General features: G+C 40.1%; 2 protein-coding genes and 1 long non-coding RNA gene across 7 annotated transcripts in view; 2 read left to right on the top strand and 1 right to left on the bottom strand.

The window, feature by feature from the left end:
- Positions 1-5,798, top strand: part of LOC114472986 (folylpolyglutamate synthase, mitochondrial-like) — a 40,396-nt gene extending 34,598 nt beyond the window's left edge. For 4 of the 5 annotated variants that reach the window (XM_028462329.1, XM_028462328.1, XM_028462327.1 and 1 more), the window contains one exon: positions 3,102-5,798. In XM_028462329.1, coding sequence (XP_028318130.1) covers positions 3,102-3,472 — 371 coding nt within the window. In that variant the 3' untranslated portion in view covers positions 3,473-5,798. Of the gene's footprint in view, positions 1-1,504; positions 3,044-3,101 lie in introns of those variants that run through there. The other variant, XM_028462330.1, reaches the window with a different exon arrangement.
- On the bottom strand, positions 38-10,967 carry LOC114472989 (uncharacterized). Its single transcript, XR_003675209.1, has 3 exons — positions 10,833-10,967; positions 1,924-2,014; positions 38-1,668 (listed from the first exon to the last, which is right to left on the bottom strand). It is a non-coding gene; the product is annotated as an uncharacterized LOC114472989 (long non-coding RNA).
- naif1 (nuclear apoptosis inducing factor 1) lies at positions 10,600-15,003 on the top strand. The gene is made up of 3 exons (XM_028462331.1): positions 10,600-11,121; positions 11,780-11,830; positions 13,517-15,003. Exons 1-3 carry the CDS (start codon positions 10,710-10,712, stop codon positions 14,059-14,061), a joined length of 1,008 nt encoding a protein of 335 aa, XP_028318132.1. The 5' UTR covers positions 10,600-10,709; the 3' UTR covers positions 14,062-15,003.
- The last annotated feature ends 1,847 nt before the right edge of the window (positions 15,004-16,850 follow it).

Raw genomic sequence — 16,850 nt, 5'->3', positions numbered from 1 at the left:
GTTTAAGAAAATCAACATGTTTACTTTCTCTGTTGAAGAAGCTTTTACACAGAGGTAGCTGGAGGATAGCTGTGAGAGTAGGGGGAGTGTGTCCATCTTACTCCACCACCAGTAGACAGGGTCATGGTCAGTAAGGATAGGGAAAGACCTCTGTAAACTGACATTTCTTTTTTTGAGTCTCATATTGATGGTGGCGCACTGTGCTGCTGTTGACTGAGCCACCTTTACAATTCTCCATCTTCTTCTGCGAAGAGTTGTCCTTGAGCAGATGCTGGTTTTGAATACCGAAATACAAAGTCATAACATTTTTGTAGTCAAGTTTATTGCTTTTTGCTGCAACACAGCGTAAGATCGCAAAGATGTCTGACATACATCATCGTCATCCTCTTCATCATCATCGTCCTGAACCTCAACCTCAGTCATCACATCTGGCTGTAGATCCTTCACAAGGAACCTTATAATGGCCCTGTGACATTCTTCTCTTTTTTTTCTGCCGTCATGTTCATTTGCTCGTTTGGCGATAGTAAATGGGGTTAGCGGACCTTTCAAGGCTACTGCTCAGTTCACGTTTGATTAACATTTAGAGTATGCTTTACACGATCAGGATTTTTGGGCTGATCACCTTTCAGTGAGTTTAAAAAAAAAAAAAAAAATCACCAATCCGATCGTATGAATTTTTTTTTAAAGGTACTAACCGAAAGAATTCGGTTAGTACCTTTTCACAGATTCACAGAAAATCAAATGGGACCATTTTTTGGGACCTAAACGCAGCCTTGTGGTTGTGAGGGTGTGGAAGAGTTGAAGAATTTTCATGCAGGACATGAACATAACATTTGTTGTCAGTGTGTGTGTCGCTCGACCAGTGTGCGGAGTGAGGAAACGTGTGTGAACGGAGCCGATTGATTATAAGCTGTATGCCGTTTAGTGATTGTCAAAATAAACGTTGCAGCTGTTGAATTAAACCGGAGTCCCATGTCATACTCAATGGCTGCCGTGAAGAGACTACAAGAGAGTTGGAGATGAACCTGCGGAGGCAGACCACACTGGAATTACATGAAGCCTCCATTAGCATTAGGAGACGCACAGCAGAGGTGGGGCACACACGCGTGCTTCTGTGTCCACCACCACCCTGAAACGGACAGAAGTGTCCGCTATGAAAGCAAAGTAAACGAGAGGCATCGTTCTGACTCTCACTTTTAACATGCTCGGGCTGAATGAACAAAACAGACGCACATACAAAAACACACAGGCGCAAACAGACACTGTCCCCGCTTTCAGAGCCGGTAGACGACATTTTCGGCAATCACTCAGACTGTAGGTTTTCAGCTTTGTACACAAATGTGAGTGAAATAAAGCTTTGTCACGTAAAGCAAACAACTCTTCGGCGTAAATGAAACAATGCAATGGGAGCCTCTACAGAAAGTTTCATCACGACAATGACGTCAGACTGAACATGCTCCTCTGTGATCATGGTCCGGTGCTGTGGGTGCTGTGTGTTCTCCAGGATGGACGGAGTCTTCTCCAGGGTCTGATTTTCTGCCATTAACACCAGAGAGTCCAGCTCTGTGTCCACCACAGATCCATCCCTCCTCACCAGTCTGTCCAAATGTCCAGCATCCCTCTTCTTAATACAGCCTCCCTCCCCAACAAACCACAACATGGAAGATCCTGTTGACAGAATGTTATGTCACTTACATGTACAACCCAATGTTTGGCCTGCACATATGTATGTGACGTTAAACAAAGTAAACATTTGTTTCCTTACTGCTCTCATGTCATATTTTCTCTACTTGAAGCCCTTCATTTACATATTATATATATCTGTATAGTCTGAAATCTGGGGGATCAATCAACAATGTTGAATTTACTGAAGCAAGGCAGATGAGAAAATCATTCACTAAAAAGAACAGGCTGAGAGGAAACCTTGATCTATGTGTATCACACACAGCTTTGAGAGCACTTCTCCCACTGGAAGCTACAGCATTCATCCTCTGCTTCCGTGGATCAATGACATCTGAAATGAGAAAAGAATAAAGGCACACATTTATTTCCTCCTTAACATTTGTAATGTTGTGAGTGAAGCCCAAAGACAAGGTGCATGTTTGTAAGGCGATGGTTTCCAGGAACTTACTGAAAAAAGATGAATACTTAAACTGTAAATATGTATGCAAAGACAATTTAAACAAAATTTATAATTGCCTCTGAACACAAAACTTCTCACAGTATGGGTGTCTCTTACACATACTGAGTGTAGCTGTTCACCATCATTAGCAGACTGCTCACATTCTCACTGTGTGGCTCTGTAGCACTGAGCAGTAAGTTAGACAACGTAAAACTTATGATAAATATAATGCATTATCACACTATTAATCACTTAAAGTGGAAGACAAGGGTATAAAGCGTTTTAAACACTACTATACCTTAACAACACAGAAATGCGAACAAATTTGATGTCCCCTAAAGCTAAATGTCTTACATGGTTATGAGTTTATGAGATTATTGCAGGACAAGCTGTCAATGCTCTTTTGCCATTTCTTCCACTTTTTTCCTACTGCCTCTGTTTACACGGGATGGGAGCGAGCCTTTATTGATGAAACACACTTGGCCAGTGTGTAGCTCTAGTCTTGGTCCATGACGTATCACCCACTGAGAAAAAACACCACACGCTGAGAAATACGATCGGGGCGCCCAGTTCGAATCTGAGAGTGCCGAGAAATATTGTTAAAAATGCGTGCTCAGATCAAACCTGAGCTGTTTTATAAGCCACGATACTGTTAATTACACACAATGCTGTTTTTATGCCCTCGATTTCAGTTTCTGCACCCGACCTATGCTCCGAGTGCCCTGGCGTAATTGAGGCAGTTAAGTAATGCCATATAGATCAGAGTCCAACTGTTGACATTTTACTCAAACATTAGATTCTTTTATGTTTTGTACAATAAAAACTGCTCAAGAGGATGTTGTTGTCACTTAAATTAGTTGAGGAATCTATAGCAGAAGAACCACAAAAGGTGTGATGTCTCACAATTATAAGACTAATTATTAGTCTAATCTCTCTAAAGAAGTCTGTGGTCTCACCTTTCATTCCTTTCTTGTCTTAGACCAGCAGAACTTCAATGTGTCCGTGGAGAACATGCTGACCCGCTGCTTGGACAATGAGAGGAGCTGGCGTCTTCACAACAGTCCAGAGGATTGTGAAGATCCTCAGTTCCTGATCAAGGCTAGTCTACCTCTAGTCACTGAGAAGAAGACAGACACACTGGTCTTCCCTTGTATTCTTAGTGCTCTCCAGTGGATCACCCAGGGTAGGGACTCAGTGCTGGCGCACACAGATGTCCTACCAGTGAAACCCAGTGTCATGGCCAAAGCTGCTCCTCTTCGGGAAGCCACTGAAATCCACATCCTCATCACTGGAAGCCTCCACCTGGTGGGAGGAGTTCTCAAACACTTGGACTTAAATTCCTCTAAGTAAACCATTACCATGTGGCCTTTGATATCCTGATTGTGATCGACAATGGTTATATGTCAGGGGTGGTGAACTCCAGTCCTCGAGAGTCGGATTCCTGAGACTTTTAGATGTTCCTACTTCAACACACCTGGTTGAAACCAATGTGTTGTCATCAAGCTCTGCAGAAGCATGATAACGAGCCATTCATTTGATTCAGGTGTGTTGGAGCAGGGACACATCTAAAAGTCTCAGGAATCTGGCCTTCGAGGATTGGAGTTCCTGTTCTATGTGATGACTGGTGACCACAGTAGAGGATTATTACCTACTTTAGCACTCTTGACATTGCAGCCAGCTTCAGCTTTGCAGAGGTACATGCACTGACTGTGGAGCTCCTTCTTTTAGTCTTACTTGACACAATGTGTTTACATGAACTGCAGGCAGCAGCCTTTTTTCAGTGGTTTTTTTTTTTTGGCATAACAAAAACAATGTACATGTAAAATAAATAGGAAAAAAAATTCCTATGCACACCTTGACTAAAAAAAATTCACTAACACTTCACCAAGGTTACTATCTTATTTTTTCAAAAATCTGAATCTTGGACACTTAATTTTGTTCAGCATACACACAACAGATTAGCTGTGTGTATACTGTGTGATTTTGCATCAATCTTTGATGTCTGAGTTTAAAAATGTCATGTCAAAGTTTGAATGCAGGTGCTTTTCATGTGCGCTTGACATACCAAAATAAATATTCTAATACGCATGGACCTGTCACTCAGATTGAGTTTAATTAGTTTTACAGTGATTGGGCCAGACCTATATTCACCCCATCTAAATTTAAGTTATTTTGTGTATTTTTTTTAATGATGCACCTTGAGTTTAATCATACCTGACTATTATCTGATAAATTGCCTATTTCAATGTTATCATGGAATGATCAGGTTAACTGAGCATAAAAGGAAGATGAAGTGTGCTGATTTCTTAAAATAAAAATAACGCTGGTAAAAAAAAACATGTTTTTGTCTAATCTATAGTTATACAACCATGCACACATCTTTTCTTAATGCACAATTAAACTGCTTTCTGTCAAAATCTGCTGTACATTTACAATTTAGGTGATTTCTGAAATTCTGTATTTACACCTGTAACTGTCATTAGCAAATCTACAGTCAGATCTCAGTCCTCTATGAAAAACATCATAAACTTCAGCTTTTCTTCCTTAAAGAAAATAACAATGGGATAATTTTGCAGTTTTGTTTCAGCCCACAATTTTGCCAGTTGATGCAAGGTGGACAATTATTTCAGTTTATCAACGTGAAATAAATTAGTCTATTCTTGATGTGAAATCTGTGGAACTACTATGTGCTATTGAAGTGGCGCAATTGTGATTAATGGCCTTGCTATACTTTAAGTCTGAATTGAAAATAATGTAAAATATTTAAAGACTGTCACGGGTTGGCCACCCAGCTTGTTTTGCTTGGGCATCGGGTGACGATTTAATCCAACAGGCAATGAGAAACATGCATCCTCAAGAAGCTGCTGCTTCTTTTATTCAATGGCAGTTGGCAAACTGCTTTAGGTGCATTACCGCCATCAACGGGTTTTTGGGTGGACTGGGACTAAAGAGAACAAATCTCATCTAACTTAAAAACCACATACATACAGCAACTTCATTTTCAGAAATTTCTCTACCCTTTTCACAATCGTTTTTAATTACTTTTCTGTTTTTGTTTGACCTTGTCTGTACAGTTGATTACAAATGCTATGATAATTCCAGCAAGGTATTGCACAAATGCTATGAATACTGTAGGTCCAACAATCTGTTTTCTGTTTAATCTGTATAATTGATCACATGTCCAATGAATAGGATTAACCTATCCATTGGTATGCTCCACTGATGTCCTTTCTCTAGCAGACTCTTATAGGTAGTTTTTCTACCTTTCTCTCTCTGTCCCTGCACTGTTTAAACTGCTTCTGCTTGTCTGATGTTCTTTTCCCGCATTTATCTTTTTTCTTCTGTATTCTTTTCAGTGCATTGGTGTAGCTGACTCTCTCCACCACTGCCCTCTTCTTCTTCTCACAGGCTATTTGTTACTCAGTGCTCACCACAAGAGTTTGGACATCTGTTTCCCTCAGCACACTGCTGCTACCTGTCCATATCTCTGGTACCTGTAACACCTGGCTGGAGGGGAGACATAACATCCTTACTGGGAAACTCATGTACCTTATCATGGTAAATGGTAAAATGGACTTGATTTTATATAGCGCTTTATCACCACACTGAAGCAGTCTCAAAGCGCTTTACATATCAGCTCATTCACCCAATCACTCTCACATTCACACACCAGTGGGACAGGACTGCCATGCAAGGCGCTAGTCGACCACTGGGAGCAACTTAGGGTTCAGTGTCTTGCCCAAGGACACTTCGACACATAGTCAGGTACAGGGATCGAACCCCCAACCTCTCAATCAGAAGACGACCCACTACCACCTGAGCCACGGTCGCCCCTAAATCAACACTTATCAACACTGTCTGAGGGAGAAACACTCCTTCAAAGTCTACCATGACCAACAGACACTCCACCTTTTTCCTTCCTCGGTTCTGAGCAGTCTCTAAACAGGAGGTTACCAACACTGTGCCCGCAGGCACCGGGTAGACCGTATGGAGCACTTGAGGGGCCTTCAGGCCTGTTCTAACAAGAGTCACCAATGAGCTCCATCTAAAATCTGATTTACTTGTAGGATTCCAACTCTCAGATAAATTCAGATGACAGATGTAATCAGTGCTTTAATAAAGTTAAACATTGCTGTACTTCATATAGTTTTTGTGTTAAATGAACCATCATCAAATGCTTATTTTCACTGAAACGTTATAAATGTGTTCAAGTATCACAGATAGGATTTTGTTAAAGAATGCTGCAGATTTGGTGTTTCAAATGTGATGTCTAAAAAAAAAAAAATGAACATGATTGTTAAATTGTAAAAACATGTTTCTATTAGTTAAAAGTAGCTTGTGGCTAGTAAAAAAGGGGCATGATTTCCTATTAAATGTTTCAAAAGTAATCATTTGAAAATGAAACAATTGCATGAATTAAAAAGTATTTTCTAACTTTTTTAGTTAATGCTAGTCATCCTTCATTATATTTCCTTCTAATTAAAGTGCAACCATGACATTTTAATATTTCAATGTGAATTAAACTGGTAGTCCTTCAGATTATTCAGTACCTTTGAAGTAGCTCTTGGTTTCAGAAAGGTTGGTAACTCCAGCTCTAAACCCTTTTCACTCCTTTAATCCCTTAGCCTCTCCAAGTCCACCTTGACTGGGTTTCCAGTTATTACACTTTACGTTACTATCTTTTCTCCTGTCACGACCCTGTTCCGAACCAACCTTTCACAAACATTCTTCATTGTCATTGCTTTTTCTTTTAATTCCATCATTTTACAAATACTTCACAAGTTACCATCCCTTAAAAACTTTGATATTTCAATCTCTCCTATTTTCTCCCTGAACTCTTTAGTTGGCAGTCATCTCACAAGGATATGGTGCAATCACCTGCCCATCCATCTCATGCAGCTTAACTATTACTTTATATCATTCTTTTGCAGTATTCCTCTCTATCCTCACCACTGCTCTCCCCTAAGGCTTTCCTGTTATGCAATCTTTCCTTCCTCGGTCCCTGTTTTCCCCCGTTCCCTAGATGAGATTATTTCGATCCTGCCTTTTCCTCCTCGTCTTCTGACTCTTCACCTTGTGACTCCAGGTCCGATATATACATTTTCCAATTGCTCGTAGCCTCACACATAGATATCATATAATAAAGGCTAGATGTCTAAAATCTCAAAACATCATCAGGGCTGGCCATCTTAACCCAGGCAAGCTCTCTGACAAAATCTGTGGTACCTGAGGGAACCTGCACAAACATAAATACTCTTATCTCACTGAAATGTTAATGTAACCTTTATTCATCACCATAGTGAAATTCTTCTCTGCATTTTTATCCATTTTCCCCAAGCGGTAACGGTGGGCTGCCAATTGCAGGCGCCCTGGAGCAGTTGGACGGGGGTTAAGGGACTTGCTCAACATCCCACAGTGATGGCCCAGGTGAGATTAGAACCAGTGACCCTCTGAGTACAAGCCTGCTTCCTTAACTACTAGGCCACGACTCCCCACTCATGATGGATTTACAAATGGTTTGGTTTATTACAAATGTTATTAATGTGGCTATAATTTTTTGAACATGGTAAAACTAGCTTTTTTGTGTTTATTTGAGTGGGATAGTGTATTCATGTACAGCCAAAGTTATAAACGTCAATGTCAACTTTATTTATATAGCACATTTAAAAACTGCTACAACTGCCCAAAGTGCTGTACAACATTATAAAGTACAATGTAAAAACAGTCACAAAATATGCATCATAAAACAATAAAAATAAAATGCATGGGATCTGCTCAGCTTGTGTTGAAGGCCAAAGCAAAAAGATGGGTTTTCAACAATGACTTTTAAACATGAATGGACTGGGCCATTTTGACATTCAGCGGAAGGCTGTTCTCTGGTTTTGCGCTTAGATTTTGGCACCACCAGAGTCATTTGATTGGAGGATCTCAGTGTTCGGCCTGGATCACGGATCAACAAAAGCTCCGAAAGGTAGGATGGAGCCAACCCATTCAGACATTTAAAAACCATCAACAGTATCTTGAACTGAATCCCAAAACTGACTGGAAGCCAGTGCAGAGAGGCCAATACAGGAGTTATGTGCTCACAATTCCTCGTTCCTGTGAGCAAACGCGCCGCTGCGTTTTGAACCAGCTCCAGACGCCGGATGGAAGTTTGATCCAGCCCACAATACAGAGAGTTACAATAATCTAAGCGCCACGTAATAAAAGCATGAATGACACGCTCCAGGTCAGCGTGAGGCAAATAGGATTTGATTTTGCTGAGCAAACGCAGCTGAAAAAAGCTATTTTTGACGACTGAACTTATTTGTCTGTCAAATTTAAATGAACTGTCCAAAACAACCTCAAGATTCCTAGCAGACTCATGGCAATAGATATTCAAAGGGCCCAGAGCAGTGGCATCACATGAGTTACCAAATACAACAATTTCAGTTTTGGAGTCATTAAGCTTTAAGCAATTTTGAGCCATCCAGTCCTTTACTTCCTGTAAACAATCAAACAAAACTTGAACATTGTCTGTGCCTGGCTTCAAAGGCAGATAAATTTGCAGGTCGTCTGCAAAACAATGAAAGTCAATTTTATATTTTCTGAAAATTGACCCAACGGGCAGCATATACATTGAAAACAAGAAGGGGCCCAAAATAGAGCCCTGCGGCACGCCACAGCTGAGTGGGGCAACTCCAGAAGCGTAAGGACCAAGGTGGACGAAAAAAGATCAATTTTCAAGGTACGATCTAAACCAACTTAAGGCAGTACCTTTAATGCCAACATGATTTTTGAGGCGTGAAAGCAATATTTCATGGTTGACAGTGTCAAATGCTGCCGTTAAATCTAAAAGTACCAAAACAGTAGAGCAGCCTGAATCAACAGTTAAAATAAGGTCATTAAAAACTCTTAAGAGTGCAGTCTCAGTGCTGTGACATAGCTTAAAGCCAGATTGAAATTTTTCTAAAATACCATTTACATCCAGATAAGTTTGTATTTGAGCAAAAACCAGTTTTTCCAAGATTTTTGATAAAAAAGGCAATTTAGAAATTGGCCTGTAGTTTGCCAGGACTTCAGAGTCCAGGTTTTGCTTCTTAAGCAGAGGCTGAACAACAGCATGTTTAAAGGAACTTGGAACGCAGCCTGATGTCAGCGAGGAATTTATAATTGCCAGCATATGAGGCCCAATCGTGCCCAAAGCATCTTTGAGCAGTTTAGGAGGGAGACGATCAAGCGCACAATTAGAAGCTCTTAATTTATGCACAACAATGGACAGGTCGCTAAGGGACACAGGTTCAAAATGCTCAAAAGCCACAGAACACACAGAAGTAACACAGGGATCAACCACTTTGAAAGAAGAGGTTGAGTTCCTAATAGCAGTTATCTTGTCAACAAAAAATTTCAGAACATTTTTCACACAAAGTTTGAGAATGTACAACATAGTTTGAGTCAATAGGTTTCACAAGTCTATTTAAAACATTAAACAGAACTTGGGGTCTGTTATGATTTGTAGAAATCAAGTTTGACATGTACTCAGCTTTAGCACACTTCACAGCTTTCTGATAATTTGATAAACAGTCTCGCAAAATACACCAGATTTAGCTTAACGCTAATTTCCATTCGTAGTCCCATGGTGCAGGGTAGAAGTAAATACAGCTCCACAACAGTATGACAATACTCATGCAGCATAGTTGTCTAAGGCTGAAACCACCAGATTTAACATGATAAAAACATCTTACATCATGATTCCTACAGGAATTTGCGGAGTGAAGAAACCAGACTTTTGGGTTTGCTCTAATCACCGTTGTTTTGAAACCTGAGTCCGTGGGATCACCTTGCAACATACTACACAATACTGTGACTATATTGGATTGTTAGTTACTTGGTGGAAGTATGTATAATTCAGGTCCTGTTGCAAAGGAACAGTGGGGCTGACATAATAGTATTGTGGTTGACACAAGGCTTTTTAGTTTGTTTACACAATCACTGATTGTTTCTTTTTGACACATTTTTAACTATTTTAATGTAGTTATTCTTAGTATCATTCTAAGTATCATAGAATAAATATTATTTAATATCATCGATTTTTGTTTTTTGGGGTCATTTATTATCTCTTTCATCCATGTTTCAACATGCAGCATGTGTGCATTCATTGCACCTATCTGTAATCCAATGGGGAAATAAGTAGGTAATCTCAAACTTTTGATCGACAGTGTAACATAATTATCCATAAGTGTAGTGTTATAACTAAACTTCTGATGTTTATAACAAACTAAACTGTTTGAAAATAGGTAGAAAATTGAGCAAGTTATGGGTATTTAAATAGTATAATATGTGCCACTACTACACAATGTTATGGGTGAGCAAGCAGACTGTGGCAAGATGGCCGCCAGTAGCTAACACAAAGCCAACTCTCGCGAGAAGCTAAACCAATCAGTGTGTTTAGCAGTGTCACGTCCAGCCTACGTAAGCGTTGCTAGTCGGAAGAAGAAGCCGATTCTGGAAGCCATTACGCTGCGCACGTCTGTTGAGTATCCCCTACTATTTTTGCGTACAATACGCTCAATTACCTCTACGCAAAACGTTTTTTTTCCCTCAAATTATGGCATCGTTGGCCAAAAAGAGAAAAATGAATTTTTCGGAGAGAGAGGTCGAGATTATCGTAGAAGAAATAGAGAAACAAAAGCACACACTGGTTAACCACTTCAATGCTGGAGTCACTCACATGGCTAAGAATAACGCGTGGGTGGAGATTCTCAGAAAGGTGAACGCTGTTACCACTTGTCCCAGAGAGCTAGCAGAGGTGAAGAAAAAGTGGTCCGACATGAAAACGGAGGTCCGGCGGAAGGTGGCCCAGGCCCGGGCTGCCATTGACGGCACATCCAGTGACTGTGGGACAGTGCCGGTTCTGCTGAGCGCCATGCAGCAGCGGGTCTGTAATCTGCTGGGAGAGGCCACAATCATCAGCTTGCCCGGGGACCCGGACATCAGCCTGCCAGTGACCCTAACGGAGAGTGAGTGCACACACGACTGGACTCATTACTGCTGGCAATGCAGTGTTTAAAAGTAGCCTACACAGCTGAGTTATTCTGCAATACAACCTCTGCGCCAATCACACTCATAAATCATGACAGGGTCTATGTATTCACTATTGAATATTACAAATGTAAAATGCATACTTGATATTTAACAAACCCCTTGACCTTGATTCCCGAATGAAAGGCACACTTTACTTTCATCAGAAAAGAGGACCTTGGACCACTGGCCAACAGTCCAGTCCTTCTTCTCCTCTTTTTTTTCTGCAAAAACTGAAAAGTAAATGGTGATTTCTTCGCAGTATTCTAATTTTTTGAAATCCTGTTTTCGTGGGTTTTATGAGTTGGAAGCCCAAATTATGTAAAAATAAACAAATACATACTTGAAATCGTGTAAATTGTGGGCCCTGAACCTATAATCTTTGAAAGTTTAACTTTTTGAATGGAATTATGGAAATTAACCAACTTTTTCATGACATTCTAGTTTTTTGGAAATGGTTTGAATGTTCTGCAGATATGACCTTTGATGTCTAGAGAAAAATGACTGTTAATCATAACACATAAAACATTGATGTATCAGTAGGTTCTGTTGGCTTTTCATGTTTTCACATCTTTGTGTCTGCCTTGTATCTCCTAGCACTTCCTGCTGCACCAGGATCAGTCTGTGATGACACCAAGCCGCCAAATGGTGAATATTCTTGTCTCATGTGCCCTCTGAGCCCCTTTTCAAATTACAAGCACCCCCTTATCACAACAATTGTAGCGTAAATCTTGTTTTATTTACATCCTAACATGAGGGTCCTCTGAAGTCTCTTTTGCAACTTGAACAACATAGTAACTAGGGAGGTCCCGATACAAATTTTTCACTTCCGATACAATACGATTATTTCAGCCTTATGTGATGCCAATGGTGGACTTGGACACACTGTACTGTGAGTGCTCTAAACTGACGCTGAGTTCAGGCTGTTATACCTCATGAATTGTGTACAGTAAATTGTTAGACATGTTTCTGTTGCTTGAATAATAGGGAAAGAATAAAATCATTTGTATGTTAAAATTACGGTTGTACAAGCTAAGAAATAAAAGGTGTAAAAAAAAAAGTAATAATAATAGCATGTGCATTGGAGAGGTAGAAGCCAATAGGCATACAAATTAAAAGCCGATATAATAGAATAAGGATATAATATAATAGTGCCTGATCAAAAATCCTTATCCTATTATATCCTTAATAGGATAAGGATATTTGTCTTACTTGGTTGTGTACGGATATTTAAAGTTCAATAAATGTTAAGGGTTCTATTGGTGTATTTCATTTAATTTCTAATGCATGCATTTATATCATATGTGTTTCAATTGTCTTTCATAATCAATGTGCTTTAAGAAAAAGTATATTGGCCTCAAATATCGGCTTTAGATATCGGCCATCGGCTGAATTAAAAGAATAAATAAATATATCTGTATCTGCATCGGCCTTTGAAAATCCCATATCGGTCGACCTCTAGATAAAAGAACACAATGAATTATTAAATCTTGTCAGGGACTGTAAGCACAGAGGCAAATGTGCAACTACTCATCATCAATGCTGTAATCAGGCTTAGGATTTCAAACTGCGTAAGAAAAGTAGCTGGTCAACATGCTCCGAATTAAGTGTGCTCCACTGTGTCCGTGTTTCAAGATGGGTCGGATGGGTGGCCGACATCGCCACAGAGTGGACAGGGCGCAGCAATGTAACCTAGTCTACGACCTAGTCCACGGCCCCAGGAACCAGCGAGTTGGGAGCGGGGCGGCACTGTAAAGTTTGCGGCTTGAGAGCCACCTTCGCCGCCGGGCCCTTCCAGGCCGAATCTCACGCTTGGTAACTAGCCAAAGAGTTAGCTGCCGCCATCACCACCTTCAGGTCTCTAGACGGCATGAGCAACTTTAACTTTCATTCTGCGAGCAGCAGTCGCGTTCCTCCCATTTAGTTATTATGAAAAATAATTAAGTTTGAACATTTATTAATTGTTTTTGAATCATCACGTGTCAAATCAGGATTAATCTAATAATCTATGTACTGGCACACTTCTAGTTGAAATATTAACTGATTGATAAAAAAGATTTAAAAAATAATCACTTTGTTTATATTTTTGTTTAGTGTAGATTATGTCAAAATGCATCAATTTATTATCTACAAATTCAGAGTTATTTTTTTTTTTAGTTTTGTTTGATTTACCATGGTGTTTCTTTTGTTTTTTTTAAAGAACATGATTACTCAACCATTTGTTTATTTTCACCTTTTTATAAGTCTTAATGTAGGTCAGATCATTCACACGAATGAGTCTGTGAGCAGAATTATGCAACCTACAGTTTGGGATGTCCCCCTTTGTGCTTCCAGCTGAAACAACATTCCACGCTCTGGAGGATGGAGGTGTAGTGGAATACTGCACTACCACCGTGACAGAATCCACACCTACTGTGGTGGCCAGTATAGAAGCTCCAGTGGAGATGCTGGCCTCATCATCAGTCTCTTCGCCAACACCACAAAGCCACACCAAACCTCAGGAGCTGAAAAGCCGTATCGCTCTCAACTCTGCCCGCCTGCTGCAGGAGCAGCGGGTCACCAACGTTCACATCCGACAGATTGCCCAGCACTTGGAGGGCCAGAATGAGGTGCTGCAGACGATGCGTCGCTTCCAGGAGGCCCAGGCCTTTGCCCAAGAGAGGCAGGCCCAGGCTCTGGAAGGAACCCAAGCTGCTCTGCTTGCATTGGTGCAGATGCTTAGACCGGCCCTCAAAGACCTCCGCAAATTTCTGCAGTGTGGGACTGAGGTTACAAACCCCAATAGCTTAGCAGCAGGAGGGAACGCAGAAGTACCTGCTTCAGAAGAACAGAGCCAGCTAAGGATACCACCTGCAGCGTCACAACAGGAGATGCCATAGACTGCGTGTGTTATCGCGACGCTTAAATTTAATTGACAGTATTTTTCCATTGATTCCCTTTGAAGTTTATTGGGCAAAAAAAGTCTGCAAGCTGAATTTACATTTTATTGGAAAAAACATCGATCTGTCATGCATCTGAAGCATCATACACAACCCCCCTGACAAATCCGTTTTAAGCTGTTTGCTGACAATGTATATTATCCTGTAGGCCTACTAAGAAAGTGTTTATTTTTTATAAAGTTTGGTCAAATAATTTGTTTTTGGCCACCTGCAATGCAGTTCTGTCTTATTTCCTGTAATTTATTCATACTTAGAGATGTGTTGTGAGTATGTTAATTTATTCTGGATAAAACGTGCAGTCATGGCTGAGTCAAACTACTAGTGTAGTTATAAACATGCTTATGCACGGCACCGCTGGCCTAATGTGAGGGCGCCCTAAGACTGTTCCTTCACATGGAGATATTCTCACCATTTCTCATTTGTTAAGAATCAAAACGAAAACACTTAAGTTAAATATATTCTTGGTCTTTTCCCAAAGGTTCTTACTACTGCCAAGAAACAGTATTTCTAATCTGTGGAAGTATCACAAAGAAGGAAGTTAAAGGAGACCTGTGCCTATATTCACAAAGCATCCTAAGGCTAAAAGTAGCTCTTCGTGAATTCCTCGGATTTTTAGATTTTCTTAGAATTTTTCCTTGTTAAGATAAAAGTAATTCACAAAGCAGCTTAGACCCTAAGAGAGCCCCTACGGTGAAAAACTGTTCGGAGCAGTGAAGAGGACTTTTAAGAAGCCTAAAAGAGTCTTAAACAGACAGAAATAGAGAGAAAGACAGAGAGGACCGAGAGATATTCTCTGCAACAGTGATTTTTTTTAAGACACTACCGGCTTGTATTTATAATAATTATTATTATTATTAGTGTTTCTGGTTGGTTTTTGTTTTTTCGCACCCTCCACCAAATCCCATTCCTTGTATTGTTTTAAACTAATTGGCAATAAAACTATTCTGATTCTGACTTTTCTCACACAGCTTAACGACAGCCCTGTATTGCTGCATGACTTGTTTGCTCCCTTCTGTGTGCTGTAATCTCCGTCCTCACTTTGATTGCAGCTCGTAGCAGCGCTTCTCACACTCATATCACACTGGAGAGGGAACAACGCACTAATTCACGGAGCAATTAGCTCCCAGCTCTGCCTCTTCCCTTGTGATTTAATCCCAGGAGTCAGTTTCTCACTTAATACTCTTGTATTTCACTTTTTAAAAGAGCTCCAGCAATCACAGTAATTACTGACAGCTGCATCTGCTCCACCATTAATATCAAATGCATAAAGCGGTAAAATTATCAACATGGACAGTTAACAACAATAAGTAATTCAATATAATAATCTGCATGTGAACGAGTTTCAAACATTTTAAGTTGTGTACAAATTAATTTAAGTTTGCTAAATTAAATTAATTTGATGATAACATATTTCTTAATGCAGTCCAAATATGATCCGTTGATTTTATTCTTCATTCAAAACAAGGTGCGCGGAGCGCTTTTTTCCTTCCTTTCTCTAACAACCAAACACAGCTTTTATAGCAGACTGCATCATACCCAGCAACAGGGTCAACCACACGTCACTAAGATAAAAGTTTCTGTCAACTCTTTGCTCAGAGTTGATCTCAGAAACTTCCCGAATCATTTGGCAAAGTTAGGAGGTCTCTGAGAGGACTCTAAGAAGCTTTGTGAATATGGGCACTGGTGGACACACATCCAGAGTGATTTAAGACACTCCATCCATGCAACAGGGGCTTAATTTTAACGATGGAACTGTGAACCAAGGAAGATCCAGTCATCAACTGACATCTCAGACAACCATGATTTGATCGATGCCTGAATGCACAAACATACTCCACACGGAATGCCCGCAATCATCATAGCTTTTATAGTCGAGCGCACCTGTGGAAATTTCCGTGAAATCCTACATTACCCACAATCTTTTGCGCATTTGTAATTTTTCATAATGGTGTCGGTTCTTTCGTAACCTCATCTGCCAATCTCTCCTTAAATCTTTTGTACATCTCCCCTCATCTGTTTCAACATGCAGGTGAAATGAAGGCCAATGTTAATGCAGGTCAATGTAAAAAGTACACGTTGAGCAGTGTTTGGTGTGACACCAGGTACGTGGAGCAGTCCATGGAGTTGAAAATTTGAGTTTAGCACGCATTGGCTTTGCTGAGATGTGCGTGGAGTGCATTCTGCTCTAGTATGTTGGGCCTCTAGGAACTGTCTGGTATTTGATGAATTTATATAACTTCATTCATCCATTTTCTGACCGCCTGGTTCCTTTTTTCAGGGTCGCGGGGGGCTGCTGGTGCCTATCACAAGCTCTCATTGGGCATTAGGTTGGGGTACACCCACTCCATTGCACAATTTATATAACTTTAATAAGAAATATATCAATGAGGGAGTACAAATAACGCCTGCAATATTTACAATCAACCATTGCAGATGCACTGATTGGCTTTGCATTTCATGTTTTTAAAATATGATAGTGTATATATAATAGGATTAATAAAGTGTATTATTTAATTTGTAAAGGTGTATTGTTTTATTGCAGTTATTTGTGTGAAGTTTTGAGCTCTGTCACAAGCAGTCTAAAAACCAACAAGCCAGTTTCTTTAGTTTGCAATGTTAGTTATTAACCACGAGAGGCCAGTGTTTTACAGCAGTTTTTTTTTTAGTTTTTTTTATATCAATCTCCATCTTTTTAAGAATAGGTCAGCACTTTTTGTTGGACTGCTTCC

Source organism: Gouania willdenowi, chromosome 12 (genome assembly GCF_900634775.1).
Source record: "Gouania willdenowi chromosome 12, fGouWil2.1, whole genome shotgun sequence".
NCBI lineage: Eukaryota > Metazoa > Chordata > Actinopteri > Blenniiformes > Gobiesocidae > Gouania > Gouania willdenowi.
The sequence above is the reverse complement of the archived record's forward strand: the minus strand, read 5'-3'. Positions and strand labels throughout refer to the sequence as shown.

Excerpts from the sequence above, each read along its gene's own strand:
- naif1 (XM_028462331.1), top strand. The coding sequence starts at position 10,710 with ATGGCATCGTTGGCCAAAAAGAGAAAAATGAATTTTTCGGAGAGAGAG. Across the intron at positions 11,122-11,779 it reads GCCAGTGACCCTAACGGAGA|CACTTCCTGCTGCACCAGGA; the intron begins GTGAGTGCACAC and ends TGTATCTCCTAG. Across the intron at positions 11,831-13,516 it reads TGACACCAAGCCGCCAAATG|CTGAAACAACATTCCACGCT; the intron begins GTGAATATTCTT and ends TTGTGCTTCCAG.